This window comes from Onychostruthus taczanowskii, unplaced genomic scaffold, assembly GCF_017590055.1.
Source record: "Onychostruthus taczanowskii isolate IOZ18803 unplaced genomic scaffold, ASM1759005v1 scaffold177, whole genome shotgun sequence".
Classification (NCBI taxonomy): Eukaryota; Metazoa; Chordata; class Aves; order Passeriformes; family Passeridae; genus Onychostruthus; species Onychostruthus taczanowskii.
Window position 1 is genome coordinate 459,490 of NW_024498984.1, and position 19,839 is coordinate 479,328.

General features: G+C 39.7%; 1 protein-coding gene across 3 annotated transcripts in view; it reads left to right on the top strand.

Annotated features, from left to right (window-relative positions):
* Positions 1-657: 657 nt before the first annotated feature.
* GAS2 (growth arrest specific 2) overlaps positions 658-19,839 on the top strand; it is an 87,074-nt gene continuing 67,892 nt past the window's right edge. The window contains exons 1-3 of one of the 3 annotated variants that reach the window (XM_041400285.1): positions 658-830; positions 10,359-10,518; positions 18,561-18,685. In XM_041400285.1, the coding sequence (XP_041256219.1) occupies positions 10,377-10,518; positions 18,561-18,685 (267 nt within the window). In that variant the 5' untranslated portion in view covers positions 658-830; positions 10,359-10,376. The other 2 variants (XM_041400287.1, XM_041400286.1) reach the window with 2 other exon arrangements.

The window sequence follows — 19,839 nt, forward strand, 5'->3', positions numbered from 1 at the left end:
AAAAAAAAAAAAAAGAAAAGGGGGAAAAATGAGGGGGGAGGGGGGATGTGTAAAAAAAAAAACCGAAACCCAAACAACAAACCAAAAACAACACCGACCACAAAAAAAAGAAAAAAAAACAAAACAAAACAAAACAAAAAAAAAAACCAAAATCCCCCAAAAACTAACCAACCAAAACCTCCCAAAACAATAACAACAACAAAACAACAGACAAAACCCCAAACCATCCAAACAAAACCAAAGCCGGGTTTCCCAAAGAGAGCATCGAGCTGAGCGGACAGAAGTATGAGGAGAGGCAGCGCGGCTGCTCCCAGCCCGCCCAGCTGTGCTCGGGGCACGGCGGCGGTGCCGGAGGCGAGCGGGCAGCGAGGGCACTGCCCGCAGCCCTGCCTGCTTCCCCCCGGCCGAGGTGGGAGCCCTGCCTGCTTCCCCCCGGCCGAGGTGGGAGCCCTGCCTGCTTCCCCCCGGCCGAGGTGGGAGCCCTGCCTGCCTGCCCGGCCGAGGTGGGAGCCCTGCCTGTTTCCCCCCCGGCTGAGGTGGGAGCCCTGCCTTCCTGCCCGCCCCAGCCAAAGTGGGAGCCCTGCCTGCCTGCTCCCCCCTCCCTGCCAAGGTGGGAACTCTGCCTGCCTTCCTGCCCGCCCCGGCCAAGGTGGGAGCCCTGCCTGCCTCTGCAGCGGGGCTCGCTGTCAGCCGTGCGGCGGAGCTCGCCACGCGGGCTCCTTTAAATTGAGGGCGTTTCGTGTGTCTCGCCGGCTGCGCTCGAGTTTAAAGAGAAAGGGGCCCGAGCGGAGCGGGAAGGTGATCTTTGCCCGGCGGCTCTTCGGTGGGGAGTAGGTGCTTTTGTTTCCTTGCTTCCCTAGTCCCGGGGAGGCCGGGGGGGTACGTCGGGGGAGCAGCAGGGCTCGGCGCGGCTGGGCTCGGCGGCGGGCACCGCGGGGGTGGCTGCTGCCGCTGTCTGGTAGTGGGGGTTCGCGGGGTTTTGGTGTGGATTCTTTTCCTCCCGCTCTCTGACCGTGGGAGTTTGAAAGCATGGCGGAGGCGGAATGAGAATGTGCGTGGGTCTGTGGCGGAGGTCCACGCGTGGTTCTCCCGGGGCTCGCCGCGGTGCGGATGCGGGTTGCTGGCGGGCTGCCCTGGGCATCCCGCGGAGGGTCGGGGGCTGCGGCGGGTTTTCTTGGTCCTGCCCCCGAGGGGCAGACCTTGGAGCAGCGCTTCCAGCACTCATGGCAAAGCCATTAGCTCACTGTGGAGGGGCCCCGAGGAGGACAAACGCATCGGACTCCGCGGCGGGTGAGAGCTGGGCGGGCAAGAAGGGATGGGGGGTGGCTCTTACTCACTGTGCACTCACCCCTGGCCCCAAGCTCTGGTTTATCTTTATGGCTTCTCTAGGCAGCCCTGGGGTGCTGGTAGTGCGAGAGGAGGAGGGCGGGTTTGTACGTCCGCAGCGCCCGCGGGAAATGCGATCGGTCCGGCGGCGGGGCTGCGGCAGCGGCGGGCCGGGGGCGGCCGGGCTCGCTGCAAGCAGGCGCTCCCAGCTCGCCCCTCCGCCCCCCCCCGAGGCAAGAGAACCAGACCCTTCTTGTGCCAAAAGCCGCCCTTGCTTAGCCCAGGACTCTTGGTTTCCTCTTCAGGCTCTAAATTCAAATCTCCGAGGAGGGAGTTTCGCTTTTAAGAAGGCTCTGTTTCTTCACTAACGTTCTGTGTGTAAGGAATGAAGGTTGCTGTCCCTGTCTAGGGTTGCGGTGTGCATCCTGGGGCAGTGGTGTCATCTGAGCCTGCTGTCTCTGCACGCTCCTAGGGGAGCTCAGCTCCTGGAACACAGGACGGATGCATTGCAGGCTCCCCGGTGCAGTTTCAACATACTTCTGACGTTACTTTGCAATGAAAAACGAACGAATTACTATTGGTTTTCCATGTGCATTATGTGTTTTTTGTTTCATTGCAAATTAGATGCTGTGCCAAGTGTAACAGTTTTATGAGGGTTTTGTGACATGGATTGTGATTTAATAGGACATTTCTAAATAGGACATGCCTGAATTCATGCTGTACGGTGCCATAAGCCATCTATCAGGATTATACTGCCCTTGTTGGGAGCATGGTCAAAATTATATGAAGGTGGTGAAGTGCTGAAAAGTCAATACTATCCTCAAGTTCTAGCTGCCACTTAATTTATTCTGCTAACTTATTTGGTCACTTTATTTATTCTACCTACAGTCTTATTTAAATTGGCACAATTACTGTGCACAGTACCTCTTCAACTCTACTTTACACCTCTCAGTTGAACTTAACACTGATTTCAGGACAGGATTTAGAAATGGAACATCATAATTAAAAGCAAAGCTGATGATACAAAGCTTGTAGTACTGTCTGCATAATGTCCTTACAGCAAGAAACACTCCTACTCTTTGTGAGATGTGTTATGTCAGTTTAAATATATATTTTATTTGCTAACTGGTGGAGGTTGAAACTTCTAATGTTTAATGTCTATTTTGCTTAGACAATCAGAAAAACATACAGTAAGAGCCATGCAAAGAAGAATCAGCTTGAAAGGTTTTGGACAATGTTAGGAATCAGGCTCGGTTTTCAGAAGGTACAATTTCATGAGCAAGTAGATATTGAATGTTCCTAAGCAAATCTTTGCTTTAGGAGCATTCGATCTGTCTGTGTGCGAAAGACTTTCTGCTTGCCTTTTGGTAAGGGAGACATTATCAAGGCAATAAAATTGTTTCTATGAGGCATAGTCCTGAAAATGTCTAGGCTTCCAATGATTAGAACAGATTTTTGAGTGCAGTTAACTTTGTTTTGGTCTGGCCTCAGACCAGGGGCCTTACAGGTATAAGGTATCAGTAAGCTGTTGTGCCAGGTTCTCCATCAGCCCCTCGAAGTACTGCACACACTTGTAATGTGCATAAATAATGTAAAGGACAAAGGCTTCTTGTGATTAAAATGTACTCTATCAGTGTAGATCACATTTTGATGCAAGCCATGAAAAAGTCTAATTGATTAATGAGTTTCAGATGGTGGTTCCCCTTCAGTGCCCCTCCCCCTGCTCCTAATGTACAGTATGTTCCAAGTTAATCTGGGAAAACTCAGAAACTTTGGGCTAAATTGGTTGTGGTATAGTTTATAAGGATAGTAAAATATCTAGAAAAATTAAATTTCCTTATAAAGACATGCTGCTGCATTTGTCAGCTTATGTTTTATCTGCTTGTTTATAGTAGTGAGCAAAGTTAAGATTACATGTAAGTTACCTGTATGATAAAGCACACAAGAATGACCTGTTGTTTCTTATAGAAGGGAAAGCTCTGCAAATAGCTCTTGAAGAAGAAATATGCAAGGTAGTAGCAGAATCATTTGTGTTTGTTTTTATGTATGTAAAAGGGCAAAAGGAGAGTGATTACTCTTCTGTAGTAAACAGGAAAATGAAGGTGGTAAAGATTGACTAAGTAACATCTAACAGTGAGTGGCAAGTCTGAGTTTTTTCTTACTGCTTCTTTTAGTCCATTTTTAGCATTTCAAGAAAGGGAGCTTTCACAGTCTCATTTGGGAAAGTCATTCCACTGTCTAGCAGATCTCACCATGGGGAACAGTTTCCTGACATTAAAAAATGAAAAGTTTTTAGTTCTTTTTGTGGCTCTCAAAGGAAGGCATTCATATTTTCCCTCTTTCTGCTTGTATGTGTGTATATTCACCTATGTATATATATGTGGAAAAATAAGAGCAACCTTTAGTCTGTGAACTGATGTTATACTCTCCAAATCTGAAAAATATGTCAACACTGAGACAGGAAAACTGAAGTAAGTTTTAAAATGTGAGTGTATTTATCCTTGGTTCTACCACGTCTATAAAACTGGCACTTGATGATGTGAAGGTGGTGATTGCAATATGGGTCCCAAATTGTGGGCAGCTTCATTTCTACTTGCACAATTATGCATTTTGTTCTGCAACTTAATCTGTTTACGAACACTGAATCTTTAGCCTTTTTTGCATTCAGCTTGCTGTTACAGTTAGTGAATGGTGCACGCAGTCCACTTAAACTCTAGTAAAATTTCCAAAGTTATGTTCTTTTCCATCTGCTTGAGGTGATTAGAATTAGCAGGGAGATCCAGCAGAGACCCTTGCCAGATACACTCATGAGCTCCGTTCTGGCGTTTGATCCTCTGTCTCCTCTCCTTCCAGGCTGGCTGCTTTCCAGTAGCATTACCTTCTCTCTAAGACAGCAGGAGATTGTCTGTATTTATAGCTGATACCCCTCTGTCAAAGCCAATGTACAGTCTACTGCTCAAGTTCCAGTTCCTTCAGAGAAAAACTTGCTGATCTTGTCTAAGTTGCTGTCTGTTTCCTCTATCACTGACAGTAAAGCAGTTGCACAGTTGTGTGTATGATGTTTAGTTTCTTCTGCAACTGGTGGCTAATATGCTTCCTCAGTCATGTTACAACAGATTTCATTGCTCAAGCTTAAAGCCTGCATATTTAATCCTGATAAGATTTATGAAAAAGAGTCTTTGAACCCAGGGTCCAAGGCAGTGTTATAACATCTTCTGTTCCAGCTTTGTAGAGCAGCTAGGCCACTGAACTGGCATGTGTGCAGATCTTCAGTCCTGGGTAGCTCTGGTTTGGCTGCCAACTGCACAGAGCCAGTCAGTGGGTGGGCCAAGTGTGATGTCTGTGCACAGTGTCCCTGTCAGATGTTATGATGTAAAGGACCCATCATGCAGGAACTTTGAGTCAGAGGTGATTTGATTGGTCACTATAGGGAATTCTGCATTTGCTTTATGATGTTTTTTTCCCCTCCATGGACACTTTTAACTTGTTTTTGTTCTTTTCTAACTGAATGCAAAGAGAAACGCTTGTTTCACTGGATACTTAACTTCCATGCTAATTCTTAAGTCAAGTCTTGAAGAGCAAGTGACTCAGCAAGACTTCTTCATTCCTGACCTGGAAGGATTGTATGTGGGAGCAAGCTGAAAGAAATGGTTCAAGCCCCTTTTTATTTGAGAATTAATGCACATTTAATTGGGAACCAGGTTGAAGTGACAATGAAACTCATGTGGTACAGAGGGCACTGCACAGCCAGCAGCTACTCACTGTAAGCTGTTATGCATATATGCTGGAACTTGATGGGTAATTTGGAGTAAAAACATGTTGGTTTATATGATTATCTAGCAGGCTGGAGCACATGTATTTTCTTTGTATGTATATCTATGCAAGCTTTTATAGATACATTTTTTTCCTCCCTTTTTATACTTGGTTGAAGAAAATAATCACAATTTTACAGGTAAGGAGGATGGTTGGAATAGGAAGGGGAATTGAATCTGGGGATCTGCAACTGTAAATGCTTCACTGTGCATCCAGTTTTACTTTCTAGATTAAACAGTCTTTGCCTCCTGTGTGTTTTGAATACAGTGTATCATTCTTGAATCTTTTTCCTACCTGTTAACCCCAACAAAAGCCAGTAGAAACAGAAGGTCACTTGTTTGATTCTCATTGCTTTCACCTGATGATCACTGATAACAATCATCAGATAGTGTAAGGTTATGCTGCTGGCATAATACAAGCAATGAACTGCAATAAACAGATAACTAAATGCACTACTGTAAAGCAAAATAAGAACTCCACTGTTCAGTAGGAGCAAGCAGAGAGAAATAGGACCTTTTAGTGAAATGAATCTGATACACATTTCTGGGTGTACTGTAAACCATCCCACACTGAATTCTTCATCTAGACAATAAGGCTAAGAATTTGAGACATCATTCTCTTATTGAGAGAGGCTGAAAAAAGGGTCGTGCTACGTAAATATGAACTGGAACAAAACAGGATGAGAAGTAGTCAAAGACTGTTCCTCATCTACATTCTGAATAGTAGGGGAAGCAGTTGCTTTAAAGCATTTAGAGGTGAGTTTTGAAAATGCTTCTGCATATCATGTCAGCCTCAACAGTTTACAGAGAAGTGTAACATTCTATAAAATATTTGACATGTTTGTGTTGGCTAGTTTTAAACAGCTGCATATATGGTGATTTGATGTTGCTGTTAGAAAGTAGTGAGATTAGGAAACCCAGTATTTTTTGGCTACTTCGTTCGTACTTTGTCTGCCAAAAGGAAAGGATGAAATGGTTGTTGGGGCCAGTGACTTGCCTCAGCTGTGGTGATATATCCTTGAAAGCTGCTGTCTACCTCTGCTGCAAGTTAGTCCATTCCTCTGACCACATTCCTCACTGACAAATTGTCAACAAACTTTTCTTCAGTTCACTGAAAAATAAATATATTAAGACATTTTAAGGAAGAGATTTGAAGGTATCTGGGTGATGAAGCAAGGGCCAGGCCTTTACCCCAGGAAGAATCTTCAAACAGAAGTTGAAGGATCTCAATACTCTGTTGCTATCACATTGCTATCACACAGAACTATCACATTTTGGCTTCTTCGTGGATCCCAGCTACTGTGTGATGAAGTTCTAATAAGTATCTGCTAGTACAACTGGTGAAGTAGACGACTTTTTATTGAAACTTGGGTACTTCAGTACTGAAGTATTGTGAAAGCTCATGTTGAATTCAGCAAGTTCAGTAGCGATCAGTGTTTGCATGAAGGATATTGAAAGTTTTTGATGTTTGCAGTTCGATAACTGACCTCCAGTGTAACTTGTAGAGTTTGTGGCACGAGATACCCTGCTCCTTAAAAGCTGAGTTTTAATTTTTTAAGAATTAATTTTAAAAGTTCAAGGTAGGAATTTTGTGGATTTTACTGAAGTGTAGGGCAGTTTTTCAGAAAAGTAGTGGAGAAGTGAAAAATTTTGGGGGTTTTTTTGGAAATGAAATCAAAGAAAACTTACACAGAGGTAAGGTTGCTTTGTATGTGATTTATCTGTGATTTTTCAGGCTCTTCATCAGCATTAACTTTCTCATTGCTCAGTCCTCACTTTGCATGCCCACTTCATAAATTAGTGCATACATTACTTTCATTCAGAGCTACTATTTCAAGCAGACCTAATCCCAGTATAGAGATGCATTAATCATTTTCACCTTCTAGAGACTTGTCACCTGTCTGTCTTTTGTTATCTTTCCAGTTTCTCATTCTGAGGATGTGTCTTATGAAAACTGCCTTAAACTGAGAATACCCTTCTTGTCCTTCTTTTTTCTTCTTACTACCAGAGTTACTAAGAGACTGAAGCACCCTTGCATCCTCCAAAATCTTTGTCCTCCCGCTTTTCTTCCCTGAATGAGTCTCAAAAGTTTCTGGGGACTTAATAGCCTGATTGCTGAGTTGGGTCAGTATGAAATATACTTCAAGACAATGCTGTATTTTAGAGACAAACTGAAATAACAGCCCTATTCCCCCAATTCTCTACTCTGCATTTCCACAGAAGCAGGCCTGAAGTGTAAATAGACTGCAGTGCTTCTTCCACAGACTCTTGTGGAAGCCCAGACTGCTTCCATGTAGCTGTTTAAGAAGCCTTCCTTCTGTTTTGTCTTGTCTTAAAGAAATGTGGCTTTGAGACCATAGAATTCCTTCAGCCCTAGCAGTGTCAGCAGCCTGTATTGTGTTGGATGACTGTCAGCCATATCATAATACTGGTGATTAATTAGCCCACAGAGCACTTCATATACATGGTCTTGGAAGTGATGAAGTAGGGTGACAGAAAAGGGTATTGCCTGTTGTTTCCTTCTTGACACAACCCAGCTCAGGGTGTGTGCACCAAGTTTTACCCTTCTAGCAGGCCAGACCCTGCCTAGAGTTTCATGATTAATATAGCTTGAGCATCCATGAAATGTAAAATAACAATACATTTAGGTTGGAAGGCACCTCCAAGTGTCATCCAGTCTTAGTCCCTCCACAATGCACATATGAAATGTGAAATTCTTCCCAGTGAAGAGGTGCAGGGTCTAACTGGTTCCTTTAGTAAAATATTTCTGCTTTTTCTGTTGTATTTTCCCAATTTGTATGTAAAGAGAAACAAATTGCAGGATTTCAGGATTTTCCCAAATATTTAGATAATACACTCAGGAATAAGAATTTTTTATTTATTTTACCGCTATCATTGCAGAGGTAATTCAAGAGACAAAAAAATCAAACAAGCTTATTTCACTTCTGGCTCTCACTGTATCAGTGGAGGTTATAGACCCCAGAAAGTGGTCAAAATTATTTGAAGACTCTTTCTGGAAAGCAAGTATGTGATGGATACTTCATCTTTCCCATATAATCTTTGATGACAGCTGTGTCAGTTATCTGTCTTGCCTCTGTTTCAACCCAAAATGAAGCAGTGATTTGAAAGAGTAATTTATGTGGTTCTGAGTAACTTAGAAAAACTTTAAATATACTGTCATTGAAATTCCTTAGCTGTTGGTAGGTTCTAGTCTGAATCAATCTGTTTTGAGAGTGACAGTCCAGACTGATTTTTGCAGAGCTAACAGTCCAAGTCTTCTCCCTCCCCTCCCTTGCAGCCTGCCCTAAATGAGCAGGTATGATTTGGATTTAATTAACCAGGAAGCCATAAATCCAAGCTGACGTTTTTACAAAGTCAGTTTCACAACAGAGCTGTGCATAAGTTAAGTACTTTAGTCTGCTTTAAAAAGAAACTGCCTTCAAAGAAATTTTGATACATAAGGATTTTTTTTTTGTTAGAAAAATGTAAAATCTACTCATAATTCAGAAATATGTGTTTATACAAGAGAATAAATCTTTTTAATGTATGTTTTTGCTTCTCCCCAACTGAAAAAAATTGTCTAATTTCAGTAAGAAGTATATTTGTAGTGAAAGCTGTGCCTTATCTCAAGGGCAAGCTAAACTTCAGGACTTGGGGTGAGGTACTGTCAAAAAGAGCTTATGCAGACCTTTTGCAAACCTGGAGTTTAGTTACACAGAGTAGGGTAAAAAATGCTGGAGTATTTTAATGCAAGTATTAAGATATCCCAAATACCATTGCATACATTTGGAAAAGTCAGTTACAGCACAATTTTATGGGAAGGATTTTTTTTTTCTTTTTTACGTTTAATAAATATTGTCTTTTTTGACAAAGAAATTTGTTTCAGTATTTTTGTTTTTCAGGCCATAATGGATAGCATAATAAATTGTTCTTTTTTTTTCTCCTGTTGTTTTTAAGGTCACAAATATCTCTTACCTGGTGTGAAAGATAAGCAAAGGACAGAGGGAAAGTATTTGCAGATTGCTAAATGGAAGGCAGTTGACATGTTTTACTTCAATTGGTGTGGGTCAGGCAGTTGGGAATAGGCAGAGGACTCTTCCTTAAGGGTCTCACATTCACTGCATGTCTGTCCAGTGCCACCAGACCTTGTGTCTGCTGGTTGGTGTGGGCTGCAGCCTACCTGGCAAGGAAGGATTTCAACTCATCGCTACAATTGCTGCAAGATTCTTTCAGAGGGGGAAAAATAACCTTGCACGTTTCTGCCACAGGTGGAGAACTAGCCCTTCAGACACAGAGACAGGTCCAGTGGTTCTGACAGCAGTGGTTCCTGTGACTGACAGCACTTAATACTTCATGTGTGTTAAAGATTAGTTGTCTTACCTGAAAAGTTTCAGTAAGTCATCACTGAAGCAGAGGAGAATTTGGGAGGTGGCAAGTGTGAGTGACCAACACTAGCTGTTCTGCTGCTTTGTGAAGCAATAATGCTACTGAGTCAATATATTTGGTGTAGTTTTTTCTTTAATAGTTTTGAAGCTGTAGAATACACTGTTTCCATTTGGTTACAGCATTTATTAATTGTTCATAAGTTTGCTGTAGGAGTGTAATTTGATTGTTGCCATGTTTTTCCTGGGCATGATCCAAAAATCTCTGGAGCTCTCCAGTTAGTCTGAATTGCTATTGGGTATGGCACCATAGTGAGTTGTTAGCTTCGTGCAAAATGTTTATTTTCATTTGATTTTAATAATTCCTTGCAGAACATTTTGTTGTGTTGGTAACATGTAGGTTGGTGAGTGCAAATGAAGTTAACATTTATTTGTATGATTTAATCACATAAAAAAATCCATTAACAAAACAAAGTTTTGGTCACTAGTGTGTGCAACCATGCGTTAGATCCACCTCTGTTTGTCTGATATCTGATTTCTTAGGCACATAATTACTTTGTCATTATTGAATCACAAAATGGTTCAGGTTGGAAAGAACCTTAAAGACACCTCATTCCAGCCCCTTCCCCTACCATGGCAGAGACACCTTCCACTGGAGCGGGTGCTCAAAGACCTGTCTAACCTGGCCTTGAACACTTACAGAGATGGGGATTATATTCTGGCTGGAATTATTTTCTACAATTCTGAAAATGGAGCATGTGAGACTTTAATTGGTATAATGAATAACTTTTTTTTTTTTTTTTTTTTTTTTTTTTTTATTTTTTGAAAAGGTCAACAGGGGACGACAAGATAAGCCATGTGCACTGCCCTGAGCCCGAAGGCACGTGGGCCTGGCCTCTCTGACATGCATCAGTACAGTCAGTGGCTTGCAAGTAGACACGAGGCCAACTTGCTGCCAATGAAAGAGGATTTGGCCCTCTGGCTCACAAACTTACTGGGTAAGGTACAATAAGATGGAATGCAGATGCTGGGTAGTGTGAGAACTCTTTACACTGTTAGCTGGGAGTTCAGATTTCTTTGTGTTTCAAAAATAAAGTTATGATTACGTAACAGCCATCATAAAACACAAATATTAGCGAGGTCAGAAAAGCTAACGAGTAATTTGCCTCCATTGTGTTTCTGTGAGTAGCATAACTGAACATTATATATTCTGTGTTTAGTTTTTTTCAAATTTCCTCTTAATTTTTTTTTTTTTTGCATGTGTTTTCTGTACCTATACCACTAAGATGAGTGATACTAATTGCTGCCTTCACCTATGTCTTCCATTTTTATTGAGAGGCCTCCTGAAGAGTATGGTGTAGGAACTGTCTTGATCAGAAGGAGCCATTTAATAGCTCTTCTCTGACCAAGCAGTTGGTAATTGATAATTGCTGCCCGAGGCAATGCATGCTAAGACTTGTGGTAGCCTGTGCATAGAGAGGTTTGACCTAGCCTAGCTGGCACCTGGAGATTTGCTGGTGTACATCTCGGTGTGTGAGGACAAAGCTTGTTGTTGTCAGGAGGGGATGCAAACCAAAACTGATGAAAAAAATCAGGTACATATAAGAAAGAGCAAATGAGATTGTCCCTGGTAGGAAGGGAAGAGACAATACTTTGAGACGTGCAAATTATTCAAGAAGGAGGAATTTAGGAACTATGAGCCAGGAAATAGTGTGTTGTTTGCTGAGAACACTCAGGGAAAAGTGATCTTTTATGTGATCTCTGTAAATACAGAGGATACTACCAAAGAGATAGATGACTTAGACAGTACCTCATGCTAAGGGAGACATGCCACTAATTCCTCTCATTAAATAAAGAGAAAAAAATATTTCAGAAGTTATGTTTACATGGAACTTTAGTTGATGGGATTTTGGAAGAAAATTTGGTGTGCATGGTTTTGGAGGATTTATTTAATTTAAAAAAATCTGAAAATCTGTTCTGGTGAGACATGGGCAGTGTCTTGTCACGGCAAATGCTGTAGTTAATCCATCTCAGTGATATCATACAGTAACAGAGTATATCCCGTGTCTTTCATCAGCACATTCTCTATTGCTCTATTTCCTCTTTTTTAAGAGAAGGAAAAGGAAATATCACTTATGTTATGACAGATGTGGTCAATAAGCACAATGTCAATAGAACACAATATTTTGCAGGTAGACAATACCTATTTTTCAGGTATGAATGAGTTATGAATCCACAACTGCAAAATTGGCAGGTGTTTTAAATGACTTATTTGTATGGTACTTCCATTTAAATTAATATATTTTGAATATAAAATTGTCTATGCAAAACCAGAACAAAATTCAGAACTCTTCATTCCACTTATCACAAGACAATAATCCAAGTGACTGTTTTTTGAATTGGAAGCAGCACATTCCATTAAGGATTCAATATATTGTTTAAATGTTTTGAACAATGAAGTTTTAGTGATCCACTCTAAAACAAATAGAAGCTTGCTTGCAGTTTGTAACAGAGTTCTCCCGGTGAAAAGTTTAGGAATGAGGTCACTCTTTGAGCAAGAAAGTAGCAACCAGCAGGAGGTTCCGAAATGCCAACTGTAATTAAATATCTGATTTTTCATATGGACACCTAGTTCTGCACTGCAGAACTCAATGGGCACAACCTTCTTTTAATTAAGCAGCATATACAGTTCATTTGCTTAATGTATTCCCCCACACCTTCTTGCACCAAGCTCTCCTTTTCTCAGGGTTTGTGCTGATGAATTGAAATTATAGTGTTTTGTTAGAGTGCTTTGCATTCCTATGTAGGCATTGTTATTCAAATTAATAATTCAATTAAGTTAAAATTCATATTCAAAATAAATGAAGTGTGAATGAAAATAATTATTATTCATAAGAGTATATTAACTCAGAATTGAAATTTTGTTTAATTACTGCATAATTTGGATAAACTTTAAATAGAGAAGGTATGTGTAAGCATGCTGCTGTACAGTAAAATAGAAATGAATATACACCATGCATTTTTCAGCATCCAAAAGGATAGAAGAATATGGAAGGCTTTCCCATATTCAATTCAAAAATAATGTGTTTTGAATTAATGGTCAGTAGATCTTTACATGCATGGATGTGCTAGTAACACAGAGCAGATAATATTGTGTGTATCCACATCCTAGCTTGCTGTGTCCGTATCTTGTGTGGCTTCATTGTAAGTGGCCTTATTGCAGATTTCTCAATTTATAAAGGAAATTAATATGCATTTCATTTAACTTTTGAAGTTAAATGTAATTTAACTTCATTTAGCATTTAACTTTCATTTAAAATGCATAACATTTAACTTAATTTAACTTTTTATTTCATTTATATTTTTGTCATTCATCTGTACTAGGACTCAACAAGGACACGTACTCTTTTCAAAGAAATATAGATTTAAAAAAAAGTATTTTAGGCAAATACAGGGCTGAAACTCTTTGAGGTAGTTTGATCAAGTGATGGTTTTTTAGGAGATTTTTGTGGAGAGACACTTATGTCCTATACTGTCCAGTGTCACTGGAAGTTGGAATGGTGATGGTTTTGCAGCAGCATAGCCTGATGTGGGTTCAAAATCAAATTGGAAAACATTATTGGGATATTGCACTTTGTAATATGAATGAAGTGTTTTGATATCAGATAGAAAGTAGGCATAGCTAGAATTTGACCTTACCCAAGGGATAAATTAGAAAAGTGAGATACATGGTGCGGCTGGAAAATAACACTGGAAGAATTTTTAATCCTGAGACTTTCCATATTTAATTTATCATGGACATTGTTGTGGGGATGTTTGTTTAGTAATCACTAGTACTTTTATGTGCACTTTGCTAATTATTTTTTGGAACCATGTCAGAGAAACTCAGAACTTCTGAGAGGACAATTCATCTTTACAGCTCCACTGCTGAATAGATTTTAGCTGTCTATACTCTGGGGAATGGAAAAAAGGACATTGCAGATAAATTCCATGTGTCAGATAGGATTAACTCATATGATATTGTACACTGGAGCATTTTCAAAGTGGGACGTGTCAGTGTTGTGGTTTGTCTGCTGGAAAGGAAGATTGCAGCCATGGATGTTGTGTCTCCTGTCCTTGCTTCTCTCTCTTGGGCTTCGGTGTCTCAGTCAAGAGTGGCAGTGGCAAAGCTAACGAGATGTGTTAACCCAGCTGACTTGCCAGTCGTGGTGATGACCTCTGAGCCTTGTTTCTATCAGGTATAGAGCTAATGAAGCATTTGGGAATGCTTTCACTTCTGACAAACTCCAAATTTGGTAGAGTGTGTATAAAACTTACTTTAGTAGAATGTTCTTGTGGATACTGAAAAGTTCTATTCCACCCTGAGCAAGCTGCATATGGGAATTAGCACACTTGGGCCACAGAAATCTTCTAGTAGAGGCAAAATGGAAATTTGAAAGATTTGCTTGTCTGCTTTGCTGTCTAGTCTTGTTTTCTTTTGTGTGTCTGCAAAAGCTGACATGAGGAGTGGGCCTCCTTGCCAGCCTATACTTTAGGACAGGTACAGAGAGATGGTTTTCCTGTTTCCTCTTTGGATATTTTGTGGACCTCTAATCTTTTTCCCCATTCCCAGAGTTTATTTACAAGCTGCAGAGGGTTATATTGTCTTTTTATTCCATCCAGCTTCATTTAGCACTGACTGGGACTGACTGAACCTCAGGCATATGTTGGGTTCCAAGGTTTCAGTCCTGAGGCCTCTTAACAGAAGAGGGTTTCAGAAGCTCATAGCTGAGGGGCCAGGGAGTGCAAGAGGCTGAGAAACTGGACGTGTAAACATTGAATATTGTTTGATGCAGGTAAAAGTTGCTTGGGTGCAAAAGTGAAGGAGGCTTGGAGGAAAGAACAGGGGTGTGGATGTTAGGAGAGGCATCGAGTTGAAGACGAGGCTAGGTATTTAAAAGGTTGAAGGATGTGTACAGTTTGAAGTTGGAGAATGGTGAGTCTTCTGCAAGAAAACTGTCTTTCTTTGATTCTGAATTAAATCTTTGTAAGCTTAGTGTTCTTGCTCACCTTGTTGCCTAAGAGCATTCTGTACCAGGATGTGTATTTTCAACATCAGTTTGTTCATATCAATCCAGTGGGAAATATAGATTTTAATTGTCTGAGTATCAAGATATTCACAGTACTGATACCTCCAGTGATTCTACTGGGACTTTCTTACTTAGTTGAGTTGCTTTATAATTGTCTTTGTTATCAGCATGCCTTTGGAAGTTTTATATGTCCCATTTCAAGTAAGTAGTAATGTCTCAGTGCTTCCAAAATGATTTCTCCTACTGTCAACTATTGTGGGGAGCAGAGTAATCTTGTCAGAAAAGAACCAGTTTTGTATGTGCATAGTCATTGGCCTTGGTTTTCTTTATTTTTATTTGTTATTTATATTTTTCTTTTATTTTTATTTTTTGTTTTCTTGTGTTTATATGCCATGTGAATTGAGAGGGTCAGGAGCAATTGTTTCAGTAGTGTCTCAGCATTGTAGGTGTTTCAGAGGTTCATTTGAGTGAAGTATTTGTATTTATAAATTACTAGTTTTGTGTTACTACACAAAATATACAATTAAAATAGTCCCTCAGGAAATTGTGAGGCTGGAGTCAGTCGTGCACTGCAGTTATTACACCAAGTGTAATAGAGAATTGATTAGATTTGGGGACCTGGGACTATCTCTTTAAGTCTGTCTCTTCTTCTGAAGGCTCTGGATGTCTGAGACCTGTAAGGAAAACTTTATCTTCAGCCTCTTGAGCACACACCCGAGGCATGAACTCTCCTCCATTATTTTGTCATGGACCTCCATGTGGGTAGATGGAATATAGGAAAATAGAGATAGTGATGAAGGTAAAGAAGTTACAGCTGCACTAATTATCAAGAATTAGGAACAGTCCTGCCTTTAATAGGCCACAGCTAGATCTAATTAGAATGGGTGTTGTAAAAGAGCAAGTTAGCTGGTTGAGGAGTTAGATGGAGTTTGCTGGCTGTGCTGTAAGGAAGAAGGAGTCAGTGCTGTGAGGAGCTGCGCATAAGAAATCACTGAGAAGGTATGGAGCTTTTGCAAAATTATGACAACACCTCCAGTCTGGTTTTATTAGGTCTCCCAGGACTGGGTGGCCTTACAGATAGTTGCTCACAGTTTGAAAGGGGTAGGTGTTCAGGTGCAGCTGTTTGACTTTTGAAGGGGAATCTGGTGGTTGTGGTAAAAGAGAGGGTAGGCAGCACTTGAGCGGTTTCCGAGAGCCTTTGTATTCCTGCATTTTCTTCTCATGCTTTCAGTGTTGTTTTTTTATTATACTTAATGTTATTACCATTCTATAAAAACATTGCAACTGCTTTCTTGCAATTATAGAGGGAGTTGTACATTTTTAATGGAGTTTGATGTTTTTTCCATACAAATACATGGAGCACTTTTTTTCCTCAGGTTATGAACATTACTCTTACTTGAATCAATACATTTCTACTGTTAAATATGTCAGCATGTCTGTTTTAGCAAAGAAATGCCACCTTATGAAGCCATAAAATACAGTGAACTGAAAGCTGACACCTAATATACTTTTCATTGGAGACAGATGTTCAATGCAAAACTCTTCTTTCAGATTTCATAAAGGCAAATAGAACTCAAATAATCTAGTTTCGTGTACAGTATGCAGTGACCAAACTGCTAATGCAATTCAGCACTTAAAATAATATAAATATATTGTTAAGTAGCAGAAGAAGATGACCAATTTTTTTGTATCTTTGTAAAAAGAAAATATCCTTAATAAGTTTTAAGGGCTTTATAACATTCCATTATTCTGAAATTATGCATCTATAAATCACAGGACAGAAGAGATATGTAGAACATGGGGGGTTTTTTGGTTTGTCTTTGTGAAAAAATTATGTGTTGCAAATCAAAATAAAAATTTTTAGTCTGTTAAAGGTACTTGAAATAAATTTTTTAGAAGAGAAGGAGAGTATTATAAAAAGTAATACTCAAGCAGTTCCTGAAGCATAGTTATTTTTAAAATTTAGCTTTCTAAGTGGCTTTAGAGAATTTTATAAAAAATTGATGGGGAAAATATGTAGGCTAGAATGGTGGCAAAGTCTTTTGAGATGCTGAGCCGTTCAGTTTTTTTAATGTCTGGGCTATTATAGTTTCATCCCTGGCTTCATTTAATCTGGAGATATGGCAAAAATATTATCAGTTAGGCATGTGCTAACTCTGCATGTCTGCAGTGCTACTGCTGCTCTTTTGCCTGGAGAAGTCATTTATGCATACAGGAGCTATAAAGTGGGCTACATGGCAAATAGAATTAAGTGGGAATAAAAAAAAAGGGAAAATCTTCATGTTAAAAAGATATTTCTGAAGTAAAATGTGTTGGAAAAAAAACCAAGTTGAGCTTCAATGAAAAACAGAAGTGTGCTGTATCTGCAGATGCTTTGCTGCAACAATCTTGATCAGTTTTATCTGAATTTACCAAACTGAAAAGACTCACATTTTGGATTTTGCCCAAAAGATGCTAAAGTATCTCAAAGTTTTCAGACAAGGGCCTAGAGAAATCAGCTTTCTGATAGCATTTTAAAATCATACTGCTTTATAATGCTGCTATCTTCAGTATTGTGACGTGGAGCATCAGGTTACAATGTATCAGCAAGAAGTTCAGTACCAATGCATATACTTCATTTTTGTTACTTTTGAATGTTATTTTTTCCCCTCTCTTCTTAGCAAAAAGATATGGGTAAGCTTTACTTTTCCTATTTTGTTTGACAAAAAACTGCAGTGAACCTGATCTAAACAGATTAATATTTTCAGTTTCCAGACATCTCATGGAAGCAGGAGTGGACGTGGATGGGATGAGGAACCAGTCTCACTTCAGTTTTTAAATATTCTTCTTTTTTGGCACATTAAACTATTGTTGCTAATGCATGCTGTGTAACAGCCTATGAAAAAAGAGTTAGTAGTGTTATTTCCTAAATGGCATATTTAAATACCAGAGGGAAAAAATGCTGCCATAATTGGAAGAACAAGAATTATTCCTTGATGCTCTCTTGGTATGAGTGGAAGTTAAAAGGGCTGAAAAATACAGTGGCTTGTCAACATAGTGTCCAAAGTAAAGGGAAATTTTTCAGTAGAAATGTGAAAATGAAAAACCTTCAATAGGAAATAGGAATATTTTTACTGAAAATTATGTTAAGATCCTAGAAGTTTAGTCTGGGATGGTAAATAACTCCCTTCCCATCTGGGGTCAGCAGGCAATCTCATCATGGAGCGTGTGAACGCCTCTTCCAGGGGGATGTAATTACACTGTTATCAGAGGTTGTCTGGCCTGCTGTAGAAGAGAGGACAGTTCCTGGCAGCTGAAGTATTGTCATATAGCGTGATGCAAGAATTGATGTAGTTTAAAAGCAGAGTATTTTAGGTTTGTTCTTTTAGTCAGAATTTTGATCTGTGTGGCAGGTGGGTGTATAACATGAAATTTTACTCTCTGTTATTTTGTTGTGTACCTAACTTTACTTCTGAAAAAGAACATTCGTAGGAGCATGGCAGTCACTGTCTTGTCTACTTCTTGCAGGATCAAGACTCAAGAGTCTACTAAAAATATACCACCCTTTCCTTTTGGACGTGGTTTTCTACTTCTGTTACAAAATCAACTACCAGCAATTCATGCTATAACTACACATGCACACTGGTGTAAACCATTTCCCTGCTGTACTCTCTCTTTTAAAACATTATGTTAAAAGCACTGGATCTTCATAAGTAAAGTGAAATACACAGGGTTGGATATGCTAGAACTATTTTTCAAATATCACATGCCTTCCCAAAGAAAGCATGGGATTCTTTTCCTAATTTGCTGTGTATCTACCAGTAAGGTAGTACAGAGGTTATTCATAAAATATTCCAAGTAATGCAAGTTTTTCAGTTAAAGGTTTTTGAGTTTGTGGGTTTTTTTTTTTTTTTTGTATTTCTCTTTTTACACAAATGCAGTCTATACCATTGCATGTTTTCTGCCATGTTAACTTTCTGTTTGATGTTCAGGTAGAGAAATAACAGCAGAAACCTTTATGGAGAAATTGGATAATGGTGCCTTGCTTTGCCGGTTAGCTGAGACCCTGCAGGAGAAATTTAAAGAAAACAGCTTTGATGCAAACAAGCCTGGCAAAGTAAGTGTTGGTCAACACTCTAGCATTTGATATCAGTATCTGACGTATCTGACCATTTTGGTACTGAGGGTTTTTTAAACAGTTAAGAGGTTTTATGTGTGGATATTCTGCAAATGGGTGGGAAGGTAATTGCTCTGTGTAGAAAAATTGCAATATTGATGGAAATTGATGGAAATAATGTTTATGTGGTATTTATTTAAGTATCTATGCAAAGCAGTTACTCAAAAAGTACTTGTAATATGTGGAGAACAAGAATAAACCAGTTCTAGCAGTGGGATGTGGTAGGCAATAGAGAAATTATGATCCTTGTATTTATTTTCAAGGGGAATATTAAGTAGCTGTGGGAGGTGTCTTCTCCTCTAAGAACAGCTCTAGGGAGACCAATAATGAAATTCTATAGTTAGTTTTGGTGCCTTGAGTTTCAAGATCCTGTTGGTGTACTGGGAGGGGTTTCAGTAACGAGTCTAAGGAATTATATGGAAAATGTGAAACTTAGAAGATACTTGGGAGTTTTGGAAGGATCAGTTTAAGAATTTGTTTGAGCACAACGTTGCTTTAATTTAAACTGTTCTTGTGGGATAATCTTACTGGGAAACTTTCAAGAGTGCAGCAAGTTCATTGGAGAAGTAGAACTAAATGGTTGACACATTAAGACATACAGTGTCACACTGTTCTTATTTTTTTCTGGTTGCATTCAGGTACATCTTCCTTGGCAGCTAAAACAGGCAAATAAAGAACAGGTAAAAAAGAGGCTAAGAACAGAAATCACATAATGCATTTTGTGCTCTTGATGTTTCATAACTTGTGTGTGGCAGAAATTAGGGCATGGCATAAATTTTATCAGCTGGTCTGAGAACTGACAGTCTTGTGTCAGTTGCACCTGTGTAAGTTATTTTTGGTTCCAAGTTCATAATTGTTGTTGTAGAAGAAATTTTCTGTCATATTTCCTAGTTTGAATTATAATCAGGTCTTCCTTAGTAGAAGTATTGGGTGGCTTTGGAGTTCCTCTTCATAATCCAGCTTGTCTTCACCTAAGTGTCATGGTAGTTTTCAGGTGAGAAAACACATAGGGCAGTCTTTTTGATTGAGCCTAGGAACTAGCTAGGCAGAAGGAAGAGTTACTTGTACTGTTTTTTGTGTTCTAAGTTACATTA